The sequence below is a fragment of the Lepidothrix coronata genome, unplaced genomic scaffold, assembly GCF_001604755.1.
Source record: "Lepidothrix coronata isolate B3197 unplaced genomic scaffold, Lepidothrix_coronata-1.0 Scaffold32, whole genome shotgun sequence".
Classification (NCBI taxonomy): domain Eukaryota; kingdom Metazoa; phylum Chordata; class Aves; order Passeriformes; family Pipridae; genus Lepidothrix; species Lepidothrix coronata.
Genome location: NW_016690212.1, coordinates 4117149 through 4143131, shown reverse-complemented (window position 1 = coordinate 4143131; position 25983 = coordinate 4117149). Strand labels below are relative to the sequence as shown.

Below are 25983 nucleotides of genomic sequence, written 5' to 3'. Positions count from 1 at the left end.
CCAGCTCCTGGCCCTGCACAGGACACCCCAAGAATCACACCATGTGCCTCATAGCAATCACACCATGTGCCTAGCAATCCTCCTTTTGGATTTCCAAACTCTAAATCAAGAAGCCCTATGCTGTGCACAGGAGTGTATTACAGAGCTCCCTTAAAGACTACAGACTGATTACTAAATCAGCTGGTTTATTAAAATGTATTTCCTACTTCCATATAAACTCAACTGGGGGGGGAGGGAAGAGAAAATTACATTATTCAGTGTGACAAAATTCTATATGCTCCTTCAGATGTAATTCCAGAGGACAGTCCTTTGTACCAGGAAACTCAGGAGGTGGTAATCATAGAGACTTCAGCTGCATTTTACCTGATGGTCTGTTCAGACCCTAACTTTTGCATGTTGCATACTTGCTTTCCTGCTCCATGATTTCATTTTTAATGGCTATCACTTTTTCCTCTAGTTGTCTCAGTTGCTCTGCCTTGTCTTGTTTGGTTTGATTCAGTTCCTGAAGCTTCTTCTCCAAATCTGGAAGAGCAGAGACAGGCAATGGTGCTCACATTTCTTGTATAAGTAAAATCCAGGGATTAACAGCATTTCTTTTCCCAGAAGTTTTAGAGACAATAAGCCCATTTCAAATGGGGAATGTTATATATGCAACTGGAGGGGAAAGTCTGGCTTCTGGATAGTAAGAGAAGCATGACAGCCTTAAAGAAATCAATTTCTCAGCATGTGCTTTTGTCCATCAGCTAGGATGGGGCAGGACACAGACCTCTTAAAGGACTTGGTTTAAGTGGAAACACTGAGAGGAACAGTGTGTCCACTAATGTGTGTCAAGCCTAGACAGTTCAGGCATAATGGGCTTAGGTCTCCCTTACGGGAATGTTTTCTGCTGATCCCCTTGAAGCTACACGAGTGTAAGCACACTGGTAATGAGGATTCTCTACCTGCTTCCAGCACCCTTGTCATAGGGACATTTGAAGTGACTGAGAGAAGCACTTAATGCTTCTCCTTGAAGCATATACCTTGAGGTATATGCTCAAAATATTTATTTGGATCCTGTCCTGGAGAATTTGCTGCTGGGATGGAGTTTCAGCTTCAGTTTTGCTGATGTTACATGGTATTTTCAGATGTTGAGCCTGGCAGGATCCTAGACCTAAGGATTCCCAGCGGGAATGCCCAGACCTTTGCTACAGGCAGAATTAGGTTTCCTGTGTGCAGTGACATGAGATGGGCTCTTCGTTTTTAGTGACCCTCTAAACCCACCCAAGGTGAGATGTGTGGTGGTGTGTGAGGACTGGTGCCGGTACAGCCAGAGCAGCCACAGTCTCCACTGCCCGTGACCCCTCTGCTTCCCAGTCATGGCCCCACAGATTCAGGGCACGTCAGCTTCAGTCTCCACAAGCCAGTAATTGTGCCTGGTTTGTTCTGCCATTGCTCGGAGATAATGTCTGAAGGGGAACAAGTATGGACTGATGAAAAACAGCTACCCTGCAGCTCTGTAATACAAGCCATCGCTTGGGTAATATAAGGAAAAACAGAGCACAGGTCCAAATGCCCAAAGCAAGTGCATAAATTAGGGCCTCCAACTAAGTCTACAGCCAAGTTTTATGCAGATTTTGCACTTGTCCTGTTTTTAAACTGACTGAATAAAATCTCTGCAAGTGCCTGTGTGGACAGTTCTTAAACTCTGCTTATAACAACCAATTTACGTCAGAAAAAGCCAAATCAACTCAACTACTTTTAAACTGAGTAGCTTCAGGGAGGTATTTTCACCAGTTAAGTTGTTTTAAACCCAATTTCAGGTGAATCTAGCCTGTTAGTGTCTGTGGGCAAGGACTTCAGTCTTGAATTCATAACTGTCACAATGTTTACGACTTGCTATAGAAGTGAGAACACCACCTGTTATTCTTTTAATCTTTTTTTCAGTCTCTTCAGCCAGTTTTTCTGCTTCTTCTTTCAGCTGCTTCACTTTTTCCAGTGTTACTTTTGGAGGTCCTTGGGCTTTTAGCTTTTTTTGAAGAATGGTGTACTTTCTTTTAATGTCAGCAAATTCCTGTAACAAAACACCATTGCTTAGTTTAAGAGCATTTCAAAATTAATCTATTGTACAGAAGGAGATTTTTATACTTTTTTTAACATCCTCTTTGAATCAAACTTTAGATTTCTCATTCTCTTAAATATTAAAACAATAAATCCTTAATGCATATACATCAAAAAATGCTTTGCAAAACCTGATAAAAATCAATTAAAACAAACTGCCAGTGGAGTAATCTCAAGGAAAGGGAGAGGCAAGAATATAAAGAAAATATTAAGATATTTAAAGGTTATACTGTTTTTACTTCTGTTGATAGGGCTTTTCTGTAAATTTCATTTTGACATAAGGCTTAATTCAAATTTAATTATCTGTAGCAACATTGGGATTTTTACATCTTTGGCTGGCTAATCCATTCCCTGCTGATCTTGGTTGCTGTTGAGGCTGCAGTTTAGATTTCACCTTGGTTTCTTATAACTTGGAAGCAGTCATGCTCCAAGCTTGTGCTGTGGGTGCTTGGTTCTTCTTGTAATTTTAGAAAATTTCTAGCTGCATTCTCAAAAAGTGAGCTACTGAAAAACACCAGGCCAACCAAAAATTCCAAGTAACTCCCACAGCAATTTTCTCTGAAGGAGAACAGCGAGGGATGAATGGCCAGGCTGCTTCCATCACTCATGTATTTTAATATCTGGTTTTATGATTTGTTCTGTTGCGTTTATTGGTGCCCATGGTGACTATGAGTCTTACACACTGTGCAACAAAAAATGTCATGGAGTAGCCAGAGAAATGTATATGTTTTCTTTCATTCAAGCAACTACAAGTATATGACAGAAGCCTTAAAATAAAACATAAATTATACTTAACCTGTGACATTTTACACTGCATGGCATAAGGAAAATGTTAATAGTTTTGAGGGCAGCAGGGTAACACTTCTGAAACAAAACTACTATGAAAGATGAAGGGAATTTTTTTTCCCTTAACACACGCCAGAAAGGCTTACATTATCAATATTCTGGGCTCGCTTGTGTGCTGCTTCTGCCTCTGCTCTTGCCTTTGTAGCTTGATTCGTGTTCCTCAGCGTTTTTGCCTGCCAGGTGGCAATTTCATCTTCCATCTCAGTCTGTTTGGCTGACAAGTCATTTAGTTCATTGTTTGTGTTGTTCACTTGGATCTCAGCCTAAAACAGAGCAATTGAAATTTCTGGTTTCTTATGCAACGTCCATCCAGTTTGCAGAGCGTGGTAATGAGGGAGATAGTCAATGGATTAAGAAGAAGAGACCCTTAACCAGTATGGAATTGGTGTCATATCTGTGCCACAATCTGGTTTTATTTATTTAAGTTTACATTAAGGAAACTTCAGGATGAAGTTTCTCTTCTAAAATATGTGTAGCAAATAAAATATTTACAGCAAGATACCTGTGAGATTTGTGTTCTTATGCCTTGTATCTCTTCATTTAACTTTATGATGGTGGTTTTGGAGTGTCCTTGGGACTTCACAAGATTTTTCAGTTTATTATTAATTTCATCCACAGGCAGAACACCTTCAGCTGCTTTGCTAAAATGGAAAAATAGAATCTAGTGTAGTATCGTGGTGTGGAGAACAAAGCAAGAACATGTTTCAAATGCACCCCTGCTGACATGCAAAAATGTTTCCTCAAATTCAAAAGCAAACATAAAATTGGGGTTTGGAGGTTCGTAAAGCAAAACCTCTGTAAGGGACTTTGTGTGGGACCTCCTGAGCTGCTGTATTCAAGGTGGGGCTGGATGCTGTGGGCTGCGTGGTGGTGCACTGCGAGTAGGGAAGACTCATGGGTGAACATGTTTTTTCTCTTGTTTGTTCTTTCTCACCCTCATTTAAACCACTCAGTGAACCAGATGTAATGCTCCACCAGGTCCAAGGTGGAAGTAAGTAGCTGCTTTGGCCTCTCTGACTCAGCAGGCACAGGAGCCAAGAGCTGGCAGGAGCTGCTTCCTTGCAGCACATCAGCTCCTGCAGCCGAGCAGTGATGGCTCCTTCCTGCTGGAGAGGCCCCGTGGAAATGGCAAGGTGAAATCTGCTGTCATCTGAACTTTCCCTCCAGTGTCACTAGGATACTGCCAGGGGTGTAGAACAGTCCTACTGTGCTCAGTGTCAGCCCAGCTGGAGCTGGCACTTCAATATGAGAATACCCTTCTTACTCGGCTTCTTGTGCCTCTACCAGCAGTGTCTGAGCATCCTCCGTTTTTACGTTTCCCTTATTGTTCAGGTGGTACTCTTCACAGTGGTTCATAATGCTCTTGATTTTGCCAAGCATTCTTGTGAGCTCTTGTGGAGTCAGGGAAAGGTTTATTTGCAGAACATAATTTGCCACCTTCTCAATGTCTTCTGGAGGCGCACTCTCATCTGCAACAGAAATGGAGCTGAGAGCATCCTGAAGTGTCTCTTTCCTCCCAGTGAAATGTAAATGGTCATTATGGCTGCCTACCCTTTGAGTTATGTGGGAGAATAAAGCTGACAGGCACAGCAGGGGGGTAAGAGAATTATCTCCAACATTTTGTAATTTAATATTATGCTTCCAGGTACTGCTGTTAGTGTTGTCAGAACTGGCTAAAATGAGGATTTGAACCCACTTTGAACTGAGTTATTGAAATTCTGTTGTAGAACTGAGCCCATGGAAGGTTTTAAATCAGTGCCCAGCACAGCTAGATGTGTCACAGCCCATTTCTCCCTTGGCCCACAGATCAAAGAGGTGCTGGCAAGACTGGGGTGTGAATGGAGCTTTCCAAGCTGGCCAGTGGGTGTAATCCCTTCCCTGGAGTTGCCACAATATTGAGAAAGTGGCTCCTTCCCTGGTTAATGAGAAAGGCTAAGCTGCAGAGGGAACCTGGGTCAGACTTGGATAGAATGGGAATTTACAATAAAAAGCCCTATATTTTGACAATTCCCATTGCAAATGAATGAGTTTGTCCTAGCTCTTTGCTAAGAGGCACAGGCACACACAGAGCAGTCAACACCTCCTGAATTCTCCTCATGGGTTCTGTTTTCTGCTCACTTCCATTTATAGACAAGACCTTGTGTGATAAACAGTTGAAACATAGTTAATGTTTGTGCTAATGCTCCAGAGCAACTCTGCAACAATTAAATAGAAGATATTTAGTGTGCAAACAGTAGTTCATTCCTGAGAGGTATTTTCCGTAGAAATATATTCTTGCAAAATCACCATTCACATCAATGTAGAGTACAGCAGATTTAATGTAACTTTATGCATCTCAGCTGTTACTGTTCTTAAACTTCAATTAACAAAACAAAGATTTGAAAAAATGTTTTTGTAATTGTTAGTAAATGCTGTATGTCTACCAAGAAACATAAAAGAGCTAAAGGTGGAATTTTCAGTGACTATCCTATAAGACTCTGAGAATATTAAGGAATTAAATGGACTTAAATCTTCCAATTCAATAAAATAATTTAAATGTTCCTGAACAAAAGGAGTTCTCTGTCATCTGCCCTCGCATACATTTGGATGTAGAACTATGAATGCCAAAGGGCTGCCAACATGCAATCCATAGACATTTATGAGGTCAGAGATTCAAGAGATTAAAAAAATCCTGCCACATTTGAACCTCTTTGATGAGCATCTGGTAAAAAATCTTAGGGTCCATTTCTTACAGCATTTTTCAGCAATCGTGTGGGTGGAATATTTTTAGGGTATATATGGTTATTTTGTTAGTTTTGTTATGAGAGCTGTGAAGTTCTACCAGAATCCTTTGATTCCTTGAGTTACAGCTTTACGGAGACGACGGAGCGGTATGTGTCCTAATTCCCACGCTCCCTATGGAGAGCCTCTATTTATGGGCCTGGAGGAAGGGGGTGGAATAACAATTTGAGAATTCGTTGGACATGCCTGGCCATTATAAATTGTATGAAATTATCTTAGTAGTCCTTTACTCAGATAAGCCAGGAACAGAGGGAATTCAAATTGAGCAATAATAATAAAAGATAATCAGAATGTAAGAGATCTGTTGTAAAATGAATATGAAGTACTGTCACCTGGGAGAAGGAAGCACTAGAAAAAAGGGATTGAAAAAGGTCACACAGATCAGGAGGTGGACAAGAAATTTCATGTGTATACAGCTACATAATTTTCTGGCTATCTATTATGCTATACTATATTGCAATATATATATAAAAATGAGTCAAAAAGAACATTGCATATTTACCTAATAAGAAGTATTTCACTTTTTGGATGAACTCCTTAGTGATCTCTCCATCAACCTCAATTTGATTCCTGGCTGTCTCCAATTGCCCAGTTAATTGTGAGCCTTTCAGTTTGCTGTCTTCTGCCATTTTTCTAATGCTTTCAATCTAGAAATATTATTAAAAATAGCAGTGCCATTTTCTGGAGGTTATCTGTCATTGCTTGGCAAGTTGAGTTCTGACACAAAAGTGATTTTGATCCAAGCCTCAGCTGTAATCACTTGATGTGGCTTTGAAAAGCAGTAGGAACCCCCATTGGGGAACTCCAGAAGCTGCTACATCTTGCCCTTCATCTGGCCTCAAAAAAAGCCTAAATCAATCATTTTTTTCTCTCTGCAGCCACTGCTAAACCACAGCCCCCTTCTGCTTCCAAAAGAAAGTGCTGAGTTGTTACAGTACTGCAGCATGTCAGTGATCAGAATCAGATCTCAGGAGATGTGATCAGATTCAGATCTGATTGTAGAAAACTTAACATCATTTGTCATTTCATATTGGACTTGCTGTTGAAAAAAACACTTAAAGAGGATACAAACAAGGAAGGTACAGTTCAAATTCAAGTCTTTAAAAGTTACATTTTGCCATTAAATTAGTATTCTCGATAATTTAAGTGAGAGCTTTAGATTAATCATCAAATTCCAACAATATTTTGCTTTGCTAGGGGCTTTGCCTTAAGGAAAGGCACGGGTACTGCCTCTCTGTGGTCTGCAGAGGAAAGAGATTTGGTCATTCTCCATGCAACAAGAAAAATGGTGATGTTTTTACTTCTGAATATTCTCAAAATAGTTCACTCGTATTTTCACGGAGCTGCCTGAGGCTTGTGAGCACCAGAGGCAACGTCCCAGCAGTCTGGCACTCCCTACGTCAGCAGATGCCTTTTGCTGCTGCCCCTCGTCCTGGGGCCCCAGGCCTGTGTCCTGATTGCTCATTTCTGAACTTACTGGCTGTGATGCCCTGTCGTGTGCATTTTAAAAAGAGGAAATGGATGCCCAGGCACCCTGCAGGGACAGGACAAAGCCACAGCAGAATGTCATTTCTGTTGGAAAATGTGTTTGGCCTATAACTGTAACAGGCATCATGTCTGACTGTTAGTAAGAATGAACTCTTTACTGGTGTTTGGGGATTTGTCTTTTTTTATTTCCTTGGCACATGTTGCACTGGCCACACTTTGCTTGAATTATTTTTCACTGCTACTGTGCAATACAGTTGACTAATTGATGCCTTCCTAAGCAGCATTGGGGACAGAAAAGCTTCATCTTGAAATTATTTACGAAAGTTATTTAATGGCAAACATAAGACTAATATGAAGTTGTATAAATAGAGCTTAATGCTATGCACAGCAGTAATCCCATTGCAGTAAGCATGTCAGGCTATTGACAAATGGTGCCATTTGAATCTTTCCCAATAAAAATATAGATAATACTGGCCTGAAGCCACCAATTTCCATAGATACAGGGCACCATGACCTGTGAGATCTTGGCAGCTGTGAGAAAGAAGAAGACACAGCTAGAGCCACAGTCTCTTTGGGGAGCTGGCACCTAATAATCCCAATACTGAACCATGATAGGTCTGTGATATAGGGACAGGGTCCATCATTATGTCACTGCTCTTTGTCCAAAGAGCAGCTGAGTTTTTTTAGGTTTGTTACATCTCATCCTCCATCCATTTCACTGAACAAATGTAGGTTTGATATACAGCACCTGATTCTCAGGTTCTTGTAGCTGAGTAGTTGAGTTATTTAGCAACATAGCAGTCTCCTCAGCTTTCCTGAATGCCTCAGTGGAAAGAGGAAGAGCTCCACTGCAGTTTAGGCCACCACACTGCCTGAGCCCAAGACCGTCCTGGCACAAAGCTCCCCGGCAGGCTGCTGTGACACAGGGCTGGTCTCCTGGCACACCACAGATCTGCAATGAGGAAGATGCTTATGTCAGTACTCCTCTGGGAGCCTGAGAAAAATTCCTGAGGGAAGGAAGATGTTTGACATCATATGAACATTAACATAGGATGGGATTTTCCCTAAGACACAGTGGTCTGGTCTCTCTAAAGATGGGTGTCACTGTCAGTCACAGGTCCCTTTCCCCTGATTTGAAGGACGCAATGGCAGCCCAAGGCCCTGAGCATCCTTGCAGGACTCATTTGTTAGGCTCCACATGTTGCACTGACCCTTGCTTCACTCTTTTTTGGCAAAATGAGTGAAACCATCCTCTGGCCATATCCAGCCCATGGGTCAATGGCTTCTTCTAAAGGATCCAGATCACCTCTCACACAACATGCTACTGTGTTTAGCTCTCCATATAGTTTGACACAGATGTTAAGATTAAAGGCTTAGCTGGATGATGTCTTCCAGATCTGTCAGGACCAGCTGAAGGTACTATCAGGTATGCGTTGCTGCCCTGCAGAAGAAGAGAAATCCCCTCCTTTCCCATAGATGATGCAAAGGATATGTGAGCACTCCCCATCCACTTCAGAGCAAAGTTGCTCTGCTTAGCTTAAGTTATTCACAGAGGAGGTTTGGGTTAATCTTTCTGAAATAACATTGATGTCCTCTTGAGATTAGAGAGTGCTTAAACAGTTCCTTGTGCTGGGTCTGCCCTGGGAACAATGGCTTCCAGAAGGTAGCTGAATAACTACAGCTGAGAATTGCAGCTGTTTCAGACGTGACTGCATGGCTGTGGCAGGGAAATGTCATTTTACATATTTAAAAATGCATGTAAGCACCCTTTCTAAAATAAAACTTACTACAACATCAAAAAAGAGGTTTTTCTTTAGATTCCGTTCAAAATCCACAGTGCCTACCTTTTCGTTCAAGTTTTGGATGTCAGGGCTTTTGATCATTTTGAGCTGTTGCAGCACATTACTTGCTTTTAAGACCTCATAGTCCAACACAGCGAGCATGTGGCTCCTGGTGTACTCTGAGAATCTTAGAAAAGGGGTTGTACCCCTGGTCCTCTGTTCTGCCAGCAATGATACTTCAAAGTGTTTCCTAATGTTGCCAATGGCCTCTGTAACAAGAGAAATAGGGTTTAGTACTACCTGCATTTTGGTTGCATTTAGTTCATGTATTTACTTGAATTCTGGACTATTGGTGAGTGACAGGTGATTCAGTTTGTTGTCACTGGTGTTTCATTTGGGACAGCAGTGAGGGACAAGAACTGTCATTTCCTTAGCCAAGCTTTTTAACCCTTTACTCATCCAATGCCAAATAGGAATAGTTATCAATGATCATAAAACCTCCTAAACTATATGAATATATGGTGGATCCTATGTCATTTGTCAGAGTCCAAGGTGTGTGAGAAGCCAATGGAATAGACAGAAGTATGGAGATCCCATTAATGACACAAACTGCTACTGCTCTGCAGTCATCAGTAGCTCATGCATTGGTGCCATTGTTGATTTGATAAAAGCTCCTGTCATTTATGCTGTTTTGAAGTTTAGACAGGAGAACTGTTTCTGCCAATTGGTAAACTTATGAAGTGATCAGCTCCCTCACTGCGAGTCAGGAAAGCATTTGTCCTTTCTGTTCAGCATAGCACCCAAGAGTTAAATGGTCTGCTAAACTGAGTCCAAAATTTAGAATACAAATGGGAATATATGAGGGGTTTTTTGGCTCTGGAAAATCCAATTTCAGGACTGATGTGATAAAAAAAAAGTATTTCCATAATAAGCTCGTAGGCCAGGCAAAAAATACTTTCTAGCAAGAGTCTTGTTTGCTTAGTAAAAGCTTTTCCTTAAGTAGACTCAAAAGGGTTGGAGAATATTACATTTTTTGCAGATTAATAGCCTGAGGAAAGGATTCAAGCCTTTTGCAAAACACATAATTTACATCTGCTGGTGCTGTTGAGGCTTCCCAGATCCCCAGAGAATCCAAATTTGTCCCCAAATTCCTAGGCAGAAATATGTGCAGAGCCAGAAGTGATTTGTCGGCAGTGAAAAAGCTGGTAAGCCACTTCATTACTAGTTGAAGTCAATGACAAGACACTGTTCAAGTCCTGTGTGCTTTGATTCAATCTCTAAAGCCCTTGGTCCTGCTTTGACTGAAGCCGAACAATGTTTAGTTATCTTGTGGAATCAGGCCTATTTGTTTATCTTGTAATTCTTGGAAACAATATACAGTTTAAAGTTAGCTCCTAACACAAAATACCTGGCAAGAGACTGCTGTAACTCCATATCTAAGCCAGAGACTGTTTTCTGTGCCATAATTCCATTGGAGGAATATTTTACAGTGATTCAGCTCTCCATTAAGTGGCCCAAATGCATTTTCCACGTTTGATTTGTGATGGAGCTGTCAAGCTTCCAAGTTCCTTTACGTTAAACACAGTGTCTTAACCCAGGCTTGATTTACAGCCTAGGAAGCTGCTCTCACTGCATTACCATACCACAGTGGCTGCAAAGCCAGGGGCCAAGGCTGGAAAGCCATAATTTAACAAGATCTCATAAACTGCAAACATTCTTTTAAGGACACTTGTGTCTTGGTTTTTTCAGTGGTTTTTAATTCATCATTAGATATTGACATTTCCAGGTCAGCTAGCTGAATGCATACCTGGAAGGAAAACTCTGAGTCCTGATCCTCTGCAAAGGGAGGTAGGTAGGACCCCATTCCATATGTGTGCCTAGGGCACAAGTGCCATATGTGCCCCAGATGGTATACATGGCTATACCCTGCTCTACCCCAGCAAAAAAGAGAGAGGAAAAAGCAGATAGAGCCGTATGTAAGATGTTCTGCTGGTCCCAAAAGGAAGGTGGAATGAAGGAGCCAGTCTCTCTCCCAGGTATCAGAAAAACTGGTTATCTTGAGGGGAATGCTATTTTTGTGCTATTAGATGGATGGTAGCAGGACCAATGAATATTTGTGGCCCTGATAGGAAATTCAGCCTAAATTCAAGGTCTTCCCCTCCCCACACCCCCATGTGCTTTTTATAGGGCTGTTTATCTGTCTCCAGAGGCCAAAGATGAAGTGGGTTTGGAATGTGACCAGAGAGCACCATGGATGCTTCAGCTGCGCATCCACTGACCTCCCTGGGATTTATTGTTTCTTTGACTTTCTGTCTTTCTCAGAGTCTACACGAGGATCAGTTGGATTGGGAAGTGGAGCCTGGGAGAGCTGTGCTGACTGCTCGCACAGGGACCTGAGCGGAAGAGCTGTCCCCAGGGGCTCTGCCAAGTACAACAGGGCACGGGAGCCCTAAATCTTAGTTAATCCCTCTTTTACCCTATTCCTTTCCCTCTGCTTTGTATTCTGTTGACTTTTCCTTTTTTTTTTTTTTCAATCTTGTCTAGACCAATCTTTTTCTTGCCTGAATGAAACACAGAGGAACTGTAAATGGGATTGCATTGCCTGCAGCTTGTGTCTTCAGTGGTGGGCATCCTGCCTTCTGGGGGTTCATATTGTGGCAGCCATCTCTCTGGAGAGTATCCTGCTGACCATCTCCTGCCATTGTGGGTGATCCAGCATCTGATAGAGATCCCTGACTGATACATCCCTGTCTTTCTCCAGAAACCAGTCTGGGACATTGTCATTACAGCTATTAGCAGCTGATGGATACTATACTTAGCTCAAGCACAGACGGTGTAATTCTTTCAAAAATGCCAGGGAACTCAGTTCTGCCTTCACATTTTTTGATGATGGAGAGCTAGTTCTGTACCACATAAAGTTATGTATTTTCCCATGAGAACACTAAGAAGTTGCACTATGACACTCTGCTTCAATTAAACAAACCATTGCTGGACTACATTCTCTAAATATTGCTAAGAGCAAGAGCAGTCAAAAGTGGTGGAAAAATCCTTTGCTGTTCTACTGCATGATCTGTGAGTCTGCACTGTAAGAGTGGGTGACTTTTATATCCCGATGGCATTACATTTGGATTCGTGAGACTTCTGACTGATGGGACCCTGGCACATGCATCTGAAATTTGGGATGCTAGAAATCACAGCATTTTAAGATAAAAGAGAATTTGGAAAGTCATTATAAAATGTTGTTAGTGTTTACATTTTTGTGCTACCATAGGAAGTTAAATCTAGGGATCTTTGAAAAGTTGTATGGTTCAATGATGAGAAAAACATTCTGAAATTTTGTGGAAAATGTCCACCTATTTCAATTCATTGCTGGCTTACCTTTGAAGTTCAAGTACTGAAAACTTTGATGCAGATGTATTTTCTGTTGTAGAAGTTCATACACTAAGTCAGCTTCTTCTCCAATATCTTCTAAGTTCTTGTTAAGGTCAGGAAACTCATATGGCAAACTGTGAAGGAGATCCATTTGTGCAACCTTTTGTCTGAAAGGAAAACGGCAGTTATGCAGAAGTTAGACTGGCTTGTTCTTAAACTAGAACTGAGTTACACAATATTTTAGAGGGCAAGAGATACATTTCTAAATGAGTAGAAACATTTACTTTAATGGCTTATTTAGAAAACTTTTAGGATGAACTGGAAAATTCCAGCATTTAAGTATCTGTCTGAGGGGGATAGAAATATATTAAGGATTATTTTTTCACAGATCTATTGAAAACAGTGACTTTGTAGTCCAGCATCTGTGTGCTGATCAGAAGTGGGACTTAATGTATAGAGATGGCTGGTGGAGTCTGGGAAAAACTGTTTCTCAGCCAAAGAATTTTTTCAGGAGCAGCTTAGCCCTTACTGAAGGTAGCCCTGAAACTCCCTGATGCCGGAGAAGGCCTCCAGTGAAAGGACAGGATGTCTCAAAATTCGCTCAATTTCAGAAATGGCATCTTCAAAGGCCTTGAAGCGCATGTCGCAGCTGTGCATTCGTCCTCCTTTATCTTCCAGCTTTGCAGCAAACCTCATCAACCCCTGAACAGTCTGAGCGAGGGCAGCAATTTCAGTGTCCCACTGATCAAAACAAAGGTGACACTGACGGCAAGAGGGAAAGTCTTTCTCAAAGCCCCGGCCGCACTGGTCGCAGAAGCGGCCGGTGACCCCAGCACGGCAGTTACACGCGCCGGTGGCCTTGTCACACTGGGGCTGGCGGGTTCCCTCGGGGTTACACTCACATGCTGCAAGAAAGGGACAGCAAGTTACACCCAGTTGTTCCTTTTCTGTGAGATTAATGCATGCAAAAGGTATAATTGTGCGTTTCAAGATAATAAAAGCAAACCAGTGTTTGAGTTAGAGCAAAGTGGACTGCACAGCTAATGGCTCTTCTTCAGCTCTAACTTCCATCGTAACCGTAGAAGTAACAATAGAGGTAAATAATATAAACACTTTTGTCCATCTCATACATGCAAACATATGAAAGGTTATTTTTCTAGGTGTATGTCCCATCTCGCCTGTGAAGATAAAAGGTAAGCATTTATTTTGAGGCAGTTTCTAATCCAGTTGTCCCCAGTTAATAATACTTACAAATGCAATGCATCTGGGGATTGCCAAAGTAGTTTTCCTCACATTCATCACAACGTCTTCCACTGTAGCCTGGCTTACATGGACACTGGCCTGTAAACTGTAAAGACAGTTAGGATTTAATAACTTCTGGCAGAGCCATGTGGCTGGATATACATTATTTACTGTGCTTCTTTTTCTCCTTGTGACTTATAGCCGTATGACAACTGCAGCAACACTGCTTGCCCACAGTCTTTGAACACCATGGTTTATATAGCATTGGCCCACCTTTCCCATCTTCCTGCTTAAGGTTGTGAAAACAAAATGCACTTTGAGAGGTGGCTTTACTTTACTAATCTGAAAGATTTTGTATCTTCCAGTCTACAGATGCTCTTTGAGAACTCAACCTCTATTATCTGAGATGATTCTTTTGCTTTTTTTATTTTTGCTAGATCAAAGTACTCATCTTAACATTTCAACTTTAAACTACATGAAAACCTCAAGGGTATATTATGCACATTGCCCTAGAAAAATTATTTTGTAATTCAGCTATTAAATTAAACTGATGGGAATTACTGCTCCAAAAACTGCTATAGCTCAGAAAAGCAGTAGCAGCTCTTTGACATCAAGAGCTAAATTTGCTAAAAAAAAAAATAATAGTAAATCCACTAAATAAACTGGAACAAACAGAGAGTATATTGAAAGGAAAATGTGCACATACACCAGCAAGACCTTAGGATAAGCTCCTGGTGCTCTGAAGTCAATAGCAAAATTGCTGTTGACTCCATGGGACCACAATTTCACCTCTCTATTCTGAAAAGCTGTTTTGTTTTTCCTACATTCTAGCCCTAAAAAATGCACGGGAATTAAATATGAGAAAAGGTGCTCTACCAGTCTGATAGATGAGGCATGATTAACGTAATGGCCCCAGCTGCTACTTTATGACAATAAACACTTAAAAATACTCATAAAACTCTTGAGTCCAAGCCTGGATTTCCTTCTTCCATATATGTATATTTATGAGGCAGTTTTTTCCTATGTGATACCTTTTTACAAAGTGTTTCTAAGATCCACTTGACAAAGAAACAACAAGCAAAGAGAAATTTCTTACCAGCAAAGCCGCAATATCGGAACAGGGCGTTTGATAAAATGACTTACAGTGGGATTGTGCCAACCACAAACTTCTAAAGAATTTTTGTTTTCAGGGAGTATGACAAAAAACTACTCTTGCTTACAAGAGGGACCTCACTGTGCCATGCCAAAACACCACCACCCTTGTTCCTGGAAAGCAGAGTAATTTTCTTGCCTGGTTGCACTGGTTGCTTTGTGAGTTTTTTGGATCACAGCCACAGGTCTGACATCCTTTTCCGCTAGCCAGGTCCCAGTAGCCAGAGACACATTGGTCACATGTGGCACCCACCACATTGGGCAGGCAAGGGCAAGCTCCCGTGGCTGGGTCACAGAGGCAGGCTGCATCCCCCTCCGGGCACATGGCAGGGACAACACCTGCCTGATTGCACATGCACCCTGGAAAAAGAAGGACAATTATTACAGCAGACGGCAATAGGGACAGCTGATGGACAGTCAGAGCTGTACATAAAGCCCATGCTGTAGGTTTACTTCTAGTGACCTTGAACACATTTTCAGTCTCATACCTATCTTTCTGTAACGTTATATATTGCTTTGAGAAAACTTACTGCAAACGTTCAGTAGAGGCACAAAATATGAAAATGCAGTGAATTTTGAATCTTATTAGAATGAAATGTTAAATACGCTGAGTGAGGGGAATCTGATTTACAGTATGCACTATCCAGTGTGGGAATCCCTAGTAAGCCAAGCAAGATAAGAAGCCTTCCTTGTGAGGAGCCAAAAGTGCTCGCTTAACCATTTCTAACAGACATTGTCCAAGAATGAACAAGGGATGGGCTTGGACTGTATTTTAGAGATTCCCAGAAGAAGTTTCCTGAAAATGCCTATAATTGTCTGGTGCATAAAAATTAGACCCTTAATCAGGCACTTTTGTGAAAATAGTTTTTGAGAAACATTGAGAAGAAGCTTATGCCTTGCTTTTCCTTACACTTGTGCCTTTCTGTTAAAACTGCTGAGTTACTGACAGTGTTCTCATGGAGTCTTATAAATTGCCTGAACAGTCTCATTCTAGCCACTTAATGAAAACAACTGCTAAGGCAGGGAGCTCAGTAAGGGATCATCTGGTTAGCTGAGCATTGCTTAGTTGGCATCAGCCAGCAACATGGATAAACAATTATCTTTTATTCCTTTACTTTTGATTCCTTCCTGAATGAGCTGAATGCATATTTATTTTGCTAACAGGGAGTACTGCTTTCATTTCACAAATGAGCATTTCCTAGGAGTGATATTCAGTATGCGATTTAGTGAAACTTGGATAACATAGAATTTAATAGATGTCACATTAAGTTATTTGTATCACTCATATATTTATATGTGGTATATAGAAAAATATATTTGGTATTCTTATATTTTGCTCTATTCATCTGCTTTAGTTTTGTTGTCCTTCCAAGGGCTAGCTTCTCCCTTCTTTTAAAAAAACCTTTTCTTGGTAGGAACACACAGTTGCAGTGCTGTTACTTACTTTGACAGTTTTGATTGAGAGCTGAGCCAAAATAACCTGGTTTGCAGAACTGGCAGTTTGCTCCATGGGTATTATGTAAACACTTGATGCATTCCCCTGTGACCCTGTTACAAGACTCCGGGTCTGTCAAATCAATGTTACTATTGCAGGGACATGGTGCACAGTCAAGCCCAGGGCTGTTTGGGTTTTTATAGAACCCAGTAGCACACTCGTCACACTGATTGCCTGTCAGAGAGGAAAGTAAAAATATTGATGGGAATTCCAGTAATTTCCAGTAGTACTGTTAAAAGATTCAGACTGTCCAAAGGCACATTTACAATGAAAAATGTCCACCTGTTTGAGACTGTTGCCCTTTAATCCTATGATCAGTTTAAAGTATAGCTTCCACATCGAAATCTGATGGAAACTCACTCTCCTCATCCCAGGTTGTTTCTACCAAGGAAGTCCTTTCAGAAGGACTAAATAGGTGCCCCCTCACACAACACCTCCAAACATATTTTTCCAGCTAAGTGCATTTAATGACATTAGTCATGGCTGGCCACATTTACAGGATTTTCCTTGGTTCCTTCCCTCCCACAGCAGCATTGGAGGGTGGGGGGTGCCCAGGAGTTCAGATGAGCTCTGGGATGCTCTGCCCTTGCCTGCTGGCATTGCAACTACTTCTGCAAGCCATCTCAGTGCATGTCCTGATTAGGGTGCTACCTCTCTGCATCTCAGAAACTTTTCAGGACAGGCTGGGGTTTCTGGAACCCCATCCACCAGCTCATCCTCAACCACGGACTCTGTTCCTTCACTGTGGTCCTCAGGACCAGAGCCTTTCACAATCTGAAAAGTGAGCCTGCTGCCACAGAGGTGACCAAGAGCCTTGCTGGAAAGGAGCAGGAGGAAGAAAGTCCAGAACTGAGGATTGCGGTGGTTTGTGAGGACAGAAGTCCCCTGGCCAAGTACTAACAAGTGTCATTTTGGCCCTACAAAAATTACTAAAGCAAAACTGCTCTTGACTTGTAAAGGAAGCTTGCCTAAGTAAAGATGACAGCATTGGTTTAGTTTTTGGTAGTGTTTCCCATTAAGGCTTGCTCCCATCATGGAAGATCTTTCTAATGCCCAGGGGGAGGGAAATATCTTCAACTTTCCCTTCAGGAATTCAAGCTATGTCAACAGAATCTTAGGAAGCGAGGCATCAGTGTGCTGCAAAAATATCTGCATTTGAGACAGCTGAGAATAGAAACTTCATTTCTAAAGTGACCATTTGAACGATGAAACAGTCACTTTGGGGCAAAATGTCAAAGACTGATTCCTCTATATGGAGAAAGATTTTATCTGATTAGGAAATCTTATCAATTCTTTTTGATGCCCTGTTTTTTCTGATTTGGGCTTCCAATGCTTCTTTTTCAGAGGTAATGAGCAACTGCATTTCTCCCCCCTCTCCTCACCAGATTTATGTAATGCCCCTGGAAAGGAGGAGGTTTCCAGAGAGTGCCATCAGATTATTTAATGGCTTCACTGTATTCACTTAAGTGAATCCCTTTTTCAAACACTAATTGCACAACTCCCATTCTTCCTAGTCAGGACTTTCCCACATGATTTCAGTAAATTTGCGTGTTAACTCTTCTTAGCCTTTTTATTACCATTACCTAACTTGTAATTTCTGAACACATGATGGGCGGAGGACGGTCATTTTTCTCTCTTACATTAATTTGAATAAAATAAGAACCAATCTGTATTTTGCTTTGTACCTGCATGTCCCTCGAGACAATTGCAGACTAGTTGTGCAGACTGGGAGTCCTGGTAACAGGAATGTGCAAAATACCTATTGCTTGTAGGTACCCCTGGGCACATGCATGGGTGGCAGGGTTCTCCTTCCAGAGGGTTTCCATAATAGCCATCCATGCACCTGTCAAAGCAGTTAACATAAAGCAGTACAAATTGTCAAGCACTCCTTTCAGTCCATGCAGGTGAATCAATTTATATGCATACGTATTTATATGTATATATATTTATATGTATATATATTTAATTAACATTCCGGGTCATTGTAATGCTATCTCCATTAATTGGTACAGATACATCAAGCTTCAAAGGTGTTCTAAAATGGAAAATCAGAGCTGCATTCCCAAAATCTGGAGCAAAAATAAAAAGACACATGTTTTCTTTTCAAGGAATATTTATGAAGACTTTCACCTACTCTGGAACAATTTCAGTCCAAATGATTATGATATGACATATCACACATGCTCTACATAGGCAGCTAAAAGCTGCCAGATAAAAATTCCATGTATTCATCTATCACTACATATATTCATCCATTTCCATACAGACACACACACTGAGTGGTTGGCATGACAGTAGAAAGTGCTGGCAGAGGCAAAAAAAGCAATGATTCATTAAGAGCACTCAGAGAATATTGCATATTTTAGATGCGATATGTATTGAGCCGTGCTCTGTCTGACATGTTCTGCAAACCTGGGGTAATGGCTGTTTCAAAGTGGTGGTGGCTGTGCTGTTACCCAGACCAGTTTTTGGGGTTTTTGGGGCTCCCTGGGGGCTCAGCCACCTGCCCACCATTGCTGCCTCTGCCTCCATGTCCCAACCCCCTGTGGTTTTGCAGCTGCGGCAACGCAGCGGCTTCTGAAGCATCTGCAGTCTTTGATCTGCTTTACTATGGCAAATGGGAACACAATTCACCACATATATATGAGCCAGGCTAAAAGACTTGGCTGTTTGATTATCCTCACCCTGGGGTCTGAAGCTCCTGCAGAGGCACAGGGCAACAAGTATTTCAGTATCCCATTTTAAATCTATTTGCCACCTACAAGCACAGTAGCCAAAGGCTGTATTGTCTAAAAGGACTGCAAGAAAAGCTCAATATGTTTCACAGGGAAATCCTCTTAAAAGTAAATGACAAGGTACAATCCATCCAAACTAAACTAAATTAATTTAATTTTGATGTCCATGTTGAACTCTGATACTGCTGACAGCATATAGAATAAAAAAGAGGACAACTATTCTTAATGGAGCTGGAACATGTGGGAAAAGTAATTTGCTGGTCATATGGAACTAATATGGCCAGCAAACAGGGCATATTTATTTAAGCTCCTCAGAGATAACTGCAGGTATTAAAATGAGTATTCAGGATGAGGTTAGCCTCTTGTTTGATGGTTAACCTCTTGGCTAACCTCGTGCTGAATTTTAAGTTTAAAAGCTGGCAATTTGAAAGATGTCAGAAGCTTTGTGCATGTCTTCAAGCACATGGTGCTATGGCACTCATCTCTCAATTGCCTTCTTGCAGGGAGCCTGCTGCAATGCTGAGTGCATGCCATGCCTGCAGTCCGCCCACAGGCACTGCATGCACAGTCCCACATGCATTTGCCAAACAAATAGGTACCTGACGTACAGCAGCTAGGCCCAGTTTAATCCTGGCTTTGGTATATGTTTCCTGTTAAGGCCATTGATGCATTTGTAGGTCCCCAGCTACAGAGGCATTTTGGAGAGCACCAGTGTTTGGGTGAGCTTTGCAGTGCTGCCCATCAGGTTACCTTTCACAGTGGTTCCCAGCCGTAAACCCACGGCAGTCCAGGCACACTCCAGTCAGTGGGTCGCAAAGCTCCGCATTGCCATTACAAGGGCAAGGACGGCAGTGGGGAAATCCAAAATACCCCGGCAGACATCGGTTGCAGCGCTGGCCATCCACCTCCCGGCGGCAGGAGCACTGCCCCGTCACCTGGTCACACAGCGTGCTCAGGGAGCCTTGTGGGTGGCACTCGCATGCTGGAAAACACCAAAGGCAAAGCTGCGTCCTGAACGTATTCCCACCGACATGTCTCATCTCTGACACTGCTCAAAGGCAGTCAAGAAGCAGGGATGGAAAACTCGTTATTCATGGAAACATCTTTTATATTGCTTCACACATAATCCTGGGTTCAAAGCCCTAAAAAGTTTGAGTATGCATGAAGAACCAAGATAGTGGTCCTGGTGCTGGCTGCCAAGTACTCACCATAGCAGCCATGGAAGCCAAAGCCGTAGCTGCCCGCAGAGCAGGTGTCACAGCAGCGTCCCACGACATTGGCTTTGCACTGACACTGGCCCCCCAGTTTACTGCAGTTGGCATTCAGCGATCCCTGGGGATTGCACTTACATGCTGCCAAGGGGAAAGAGAACAAAACAGGCTTGGGTATCAAGGAGTGTGACTGCTCTCATCAACTTGCAGGTTTCACACTTTAAAATAGGAAGGAAAGAGCTTGATTATTCTTATCAGGGGTTCACTAACCACTGATGGCCATGGCTTGGATTGTTTGATGGTGTAGCATCAATGGTGATGGTATATTAGGCACCAGCATAAGTCTTGGTGTTGCAGTTGCCACATTCAAGGCACTGCCTTCAGCACACATTCGGGATAGGACAGAAAGGGCGTAGCAAAACGTAGATCCAAAACAGAGAAATCCTGAAGTCTAGAAGGGTTTGATATAAACCTACCTTTAGCTGCAGCACTGGACATAACCTTCAAGCTGTACTCAGACAGTCTGCATCTGTGTAGTGTTGATTTCTTTCTGGACATCTTGGACTAACTTATTGAGTGAAGGTGTTCTGATCACTCACAGAGGATGTTTGTCCAGGATGCTCTATAAAGCACCAGAAAACTAAAGTGCCATGTTTTACTAGGAAATCTCACCACTTTGGGAATTGGGCTAATGAGGAGTTAGCACAGCCCAAGCCTAAATGAGGGGGGTCTGCAGCTGCACAGCCATGACCTCATCACCTGATAAGAGAGTGAAGCATTGACCCTTCTAAAACTGCCCAAATCAAGCAGATGCTATCACTTCGGAGGCATTGCTGAAAGGCTCTCTGAAAGTAGGTGGCCATTGAAGTTGTCCAGGAAGACCCCTCCTGTTAATGGAAGTGCAGGGAAGTTCCATTTCTCTGGACCCAACACCTGGGAGATTTCCTTAGCCTCTAAGCCCAGCTACCCTTTCTATGGGGGTCCAGGAGGCTGCCTGGGAGCTTCACACCCCACCTGCCACTGCCCTCTTGCTGGAACACCACCAAGGTTTTCTTGGTGAATATTCTTCCAGTACATCAGCTTGTGTGCCATCATACCAAGGCATCCAGCTGGCCTGCAGCATCCAGGGAGAGGGCTTAAAAACTTCCCTGACCTTTTACAGCAGCCAGAAAAGCAGGAATTTTACTGCCTTGGCCATATGGTAAAGTCGCATCTTGATTCAGTGCTCTTCAGAAAACACACAAGCACTGCCATGGTCCCTGTCGCTCTGCTCCACAGAGCTCATCAGGTGTGATAAACTCCAAGAATCATGCCACCAAAAGATGTTTGCAGCCCGCTCAGGGTTCAGTGAGATATATCCTGTGTATCCACACATAACACGTGCTGATCTGCTTCACTCACCTACACCACCATGGGCTGAGAGCTCGTCAGTCAACATAACCTACAAACTCAAGGGAAAACCAGCAACTGTCCCAAAGAGCTGCCTGTGCAGGCTGGTCCTTACCGACGGCGCCGTTGTGAATCCGGGCTGACATGCTCACTATGAGCCGTGCACACGCTTCAGGCAGGACGTGAGGTCCAACTTCGGATGCAATTTCAATGCAGTGATACTTCTGGTACTCATCTAAATCCTTTTCACTGCATAAGTTCTCCACGGAGCTGATTCTGGGAATAAGTCCAAGCTTTGGTGTTAAGAGGAAAAAGAAAATATTTTTGCTTAGATATATTGAAAACCAGAATTTCCCACATTCTCTTAATGTGCTTTGCATTGCAAGGACAGAGGCCCAGAGCACCATGTTTCCAAATCTGCTGTTGTGCCACTCTGTCATCAAAATTCATATTTATTCTGAAGGTCTAGACATTCCCTGAGTTCTTCTAATAGAAGAGACTGTATATAAAAACATAAAATTATAATAAGACCTCAGATATATGCTCAGATCTGGTTTTGCTTCTAAGATGGGCTGTGGTAGTGACTCCAAAAGCAGTATCTGGCCAAAATTTTTACTTGTATTACTGTGATAGAGGAAAATAAGCTGAAGGTTCCAAGTCCAATTATGGCCAGCCCTTGTCAGATCCCGTTCTACGGAAGTAATTAGAAAAATGGACCTAAAAATAATTTTCTCAAGAGAACGACCCAAAACTAACACCCAGTTCCTGACTTGGTGGAAACTTGGGAAATATCTTGACCTGATTCCTGTGAAGTACACAACTAATTTTACTTTTCCAATCTTTAAAAACATCCATGATCCAGACAAATTAGAGAGATTTTAAAAAACATAAGTAATGAAGAACTGCATGAATTTGTATCCCTAACCACAGCATCTTGTCAGCATATGTGGAAGGTGTTCATAAAAGATCAGCAACAGATAGGGATACATACTCTGACTATCAACATATGCAACTAGTATGACTTGATGAACTATTATGGTATTGCTCCATGAAAATTAAACCAGATACAGTTCTGTCTTTCTGTACAAAAACATGCAAACAGTGACAATGGAGGTAAGCAGAAGCTGAATTTCTATTGGAAAACACTATAAATTATTTTAAAATATTTTTAATAAGTCCATGTAAAAAAAAAAATCACAGTGGTACAAACACAACCTCAAGGGACTTTTGACAGAACTACTCACTGAGTCAACCAAGATGTATGATTTTGCCCTTGTGTCAGACGCAGAGGCCTGAGAAAAATACACATCCACAGAATATTCTCTTCCCGGCTCCAGACAGACTGGAGTTTGCAGAATTGCAATCCTGTTCAGCAGAAATGAAGGACAATTATAGCCAGCAGTCAGGACAAGGCAAGTCTATGGGATGCTGTGAGCATTCCCTTCGCTCTGTGCCTGCATCCTAATGCCTGCAGCCTGGAGCAAGCCCTGCTGCTGTGAGGAGCACAGCCAGCCCCATGCTTGCAGGCTTTGGAAAGCTGCATGACTTCTGCCAAATGATTCACCATACACAATTTAAACCTGGGGAGATTAAACTGAAAAGGGCAGGTTTTACTACTTCAAGCAAAGGGGGTTGCAACTCACTGTTCATATTCATCCTTTCTTGTCCCTGTTTAAACAAAACATCAGTCACATCCTCTTGACTCCTCTCTATTCTTTACATAGGTCCAAGCTGAAAAGCTCTTTTTTAGAAATAGTATTGTAAATATAGTCAATATTTCCCTTCTATACTGAGGTAGCTGCAGTTGGATCTTCACCAAAGCAATGACTAAGGCCAGCAAGATCTCAGGCTACTGTCCTGGGTTGGGCAGACTTTTGCCAGACTGAGGACTGGGACATCAGTCTCTTCCTTAGAGCCTACATGGTACTGTGGTGTGACAGCAACAGAAAAGGCCACACATGTGTTTCTGATATTCCCACTTTCCCACACATTTGTTGCTCTACAGTGCTTTAGTAAACGATATATACACAGAAAATACACAGGCAAAAGGACAGGAACAGTCAGACCTCTTTGTAGCTGGGAGAGGCAACACATGTGGCTCCTGTGAAAGGATCTTGTTTTTGCAGCGTTGACCTGACAAGGTACCAGTAGGCTGGATGGCAACACTTGCTAGCCAATCTTCCAAGGACTATAAACAAAAGACAAAAATTACGGTAATTTTTTTGTATCTGAGAAACCTACTTTCTCTTTGTCAGGGTTAATGAAAGCCATCTGAATGATCTCACACGGCAGTGACATAACAGATTTTTCTCTTTATTCTTTACAGCACTAAAAACCAATGTTATTTGAGAGAAATGCATTGTACTTGCAATGGCCAATTGAAAAGCAGAGATGGAAATGGGACCTCAGCTGGTTCAAATGAAAAGAGCTCTCTTAAAGTCATTGGAGTTGTTTCCTTTCTTAGCACAGTGTTATTCTGGAAATATTCTTCATTAGCTGCCTCCTCATATATCTAATAAGGAATAACAAACATAAAAGAGTGTATAACATATGTATTTAAAACTCAACTCTTCAGTCATTGGAAGAAAAAAGCTACATCAAACCAGCCCACTGACAATTGTTCCCATGTTTTAAGACACTGGGAGTTTTGTTTGCCTCAGAGTGACAGTAAGAGAACAGAACACAATAGACAGAGGGATAATCTCGAGTGGTGGGACTGTCCCAGAGATTTGCAAAGCAAAAGAGTAAGGCACAGACAAAAGCTGGTACCAATAAAACACTTGCCTGTGTTTTTGAAGACATGGGTGTGGACCTGGTTTTAACCAGATTTGGATTAACAGATTTCCCTAGACATGTCTTCATCGTTGAGAAATCTTCTCCAGGCAAAAAATAGTAATTTGGCTATTTTCCTACAATTCTCACACATCTCAGAGCCCAGATGGTGCAACTGGGAAGCTGGATGCCTGCAAAAGCCCTGGATAAATATCTACTCAGATCACTTCTGCCTGTGCACATTTTCCTGCCCAAAAAACACCAGCTAGAAATACAGGGTGCCCATCTAAAAGGAACTGCATTTTCCATGTGTTTGATTTGTGAGCAAAAGTCCAGTCCAAGCAAAGGTGCCAAAAGAGAAACATTCTGAACATGAAATCTTGGCTGATGCTTAGAAAACACTTGTAGGGCTGATTTTTCACATTTCAGTGGAAAAGGATAAGAGGATCAGTGGAGCACATGTTATTTGGTTGGTAAGGCAACTTGTTACTTGGTGAAAAGGCAAGTCATTTTAATTTTAAATATAAAGAATAGGACAAGTTGCTCATTCTATTAGTGATAAAACAGACCCTGCATCTATCACAGCATCACAAGACATGCAAGACATCACAGATACCTCAGGCTCATAACGAATTGTGATATCAAAGTCCATAGCAAAGGGAACATTGTTGATGGCAAATCTCAGCCCAGCTCCGCTGGGAACACGGGCAAAGCCAGGTCCTGTCCATGTCACAGACCGACCAGCGCTGGGCTGCCTGAAAACCACCGCCGAAACAGAGTCCTGTCCAAACTGCATCGCACCCTGCAAAGACACACCGACATTTTCAACGACCTGCTGAGTCAAATTACAAAGAAACAAACTCAGAAAAAAGAAAGGAAATATTTTTGCCACACTGTTCACTTATTTTGGCCATGAGTTAATCTCATTTTCTGAACAAGTTTGGGATCGACAATCTAAGAACTCTCCCATACGTAGGATGTTTAGGGTCACATGTCAAGAAAAGCTTCCTATGGCTTTGCAACAACAGCAATGAGAAGGACTAGAATCCATCAGTCTCTGAATATTTTGCTTCTCCAAACATTCACATTGCAAACCTTTCATACGTGGCTGGACTCTTCATTATAAAAAACAATTACCTTTCACGGGGACTCTTCTCTTCTAAAAATTCATTGAACCCGAGCCTACAATGTCACTGGGCAGTGTAAACCAGTCAGTGTGAATCATAAAATGTCTGGCCCAACTGTGTAGCAAAAAAATCGACTTAATTTGTGTCAGAATTATAATGTCTAAGACTGCAAATCCCTCGTGCTCAGGCGTTTCCTTGCCCTTTGTCACAAAATAAAATTTTATTATTTGATGTAAACTTAAGTAACTACTCAAGTACCAATTTACCTGTTCCAGTCCAGATTTTCTTACAGTTCGTTTCTTGTTCCTGTTTAACACAATCTTTCCATTTTCAATAATGAACTCATAGCCTTGCTTCTGCAAGTAGATGTCACACCTTGGAAGAGTGCTTGGCTGAACCTGTGAAGTAATGAGAGAGGAGCAGCACTGTCTCAACAAGGCTGAAGGGTAGGTAAGGAACCAAATGAAAATCCACATTCTTAAAACAGGCTCTATT

General features: G+C 42.0%; 1 protein-coding gene across 1 annotated transcript in view; it reads right to left on the bottom strand.

Moving 5' to 3' along the window:
• Window positions 1–211: 211 nt before the first annotated feature.
• The window catches only part of LAMB4 (laminin subunit beta 4), a 40909-nt gene continuing 15137 nt past the window's right edge, over window positions 212–25983 (bottom strand). Inside the window, exons 14-34 of the mRNA XM_017811384.1 lie at window positions 25779–25886; window positions 24978–25193; window positions 23656–23777; window positions 22834–22954; window positions 21705–21882; window positions 20198–20341; window positions 19740–19971; window positions 17940–18097; window positions 16204–16428; window positions 14899–15119; window positions 13617–13713; window positions 12895–13270; window positions 12372–12532; window positions 9057–9262; window positions 7961–8164; window positions 6227–6371; window positions 4208–4412; window positions 3446–3584; window positions 3030–3206; window positions 1897–2050; window positions 212–522 (exon numbers count right to left, since the gene is read on the bottom strand). Of these exons, the coding sequence (XP_017666873.1) occupies window positions 383–522; window positions 1897–2050; window positions 3030–3206; window positions 3446–3584; window positions 4208–4412; window positions 6227–6371; window positions 7961–8164; window positions 9057–9262; window positions 12372–12532; window positions 12895–13270; window positions 13617–13713; window positions 14899–15119; window positions 16204–16428; window positions 17940–18097; window positions 19740–19971; window positions 20198–20341; window positions 21705–21882; window positions 22834–22954; window positions 23656–23777; window positions 24978–25193; window positions 25779–25886 (3729 nt within the window). The 3' untranslated portion in view covers window positions 212–382. The remainder of the gene's footprint in view (window positions 523–1896; window positions 2051–3029; window positions 3207–3445; window positions 3585–4207; window positions 4413–6226; window positions 6372–7960; window positions 8165–9056; window positions 9263–12371; window positions 12533–12894; window positions 13271–13616; window positions 13714–14898; window positions 15120–16203; window positions 16429–17939; window positions 18098–19739; window positions 19972–20197; window positions 20342–21704; window positions 21883–22833; window positions 22955–23655; window positions 23778–24977; window positions 25194–25778; window positions 25887–25983) is intronic.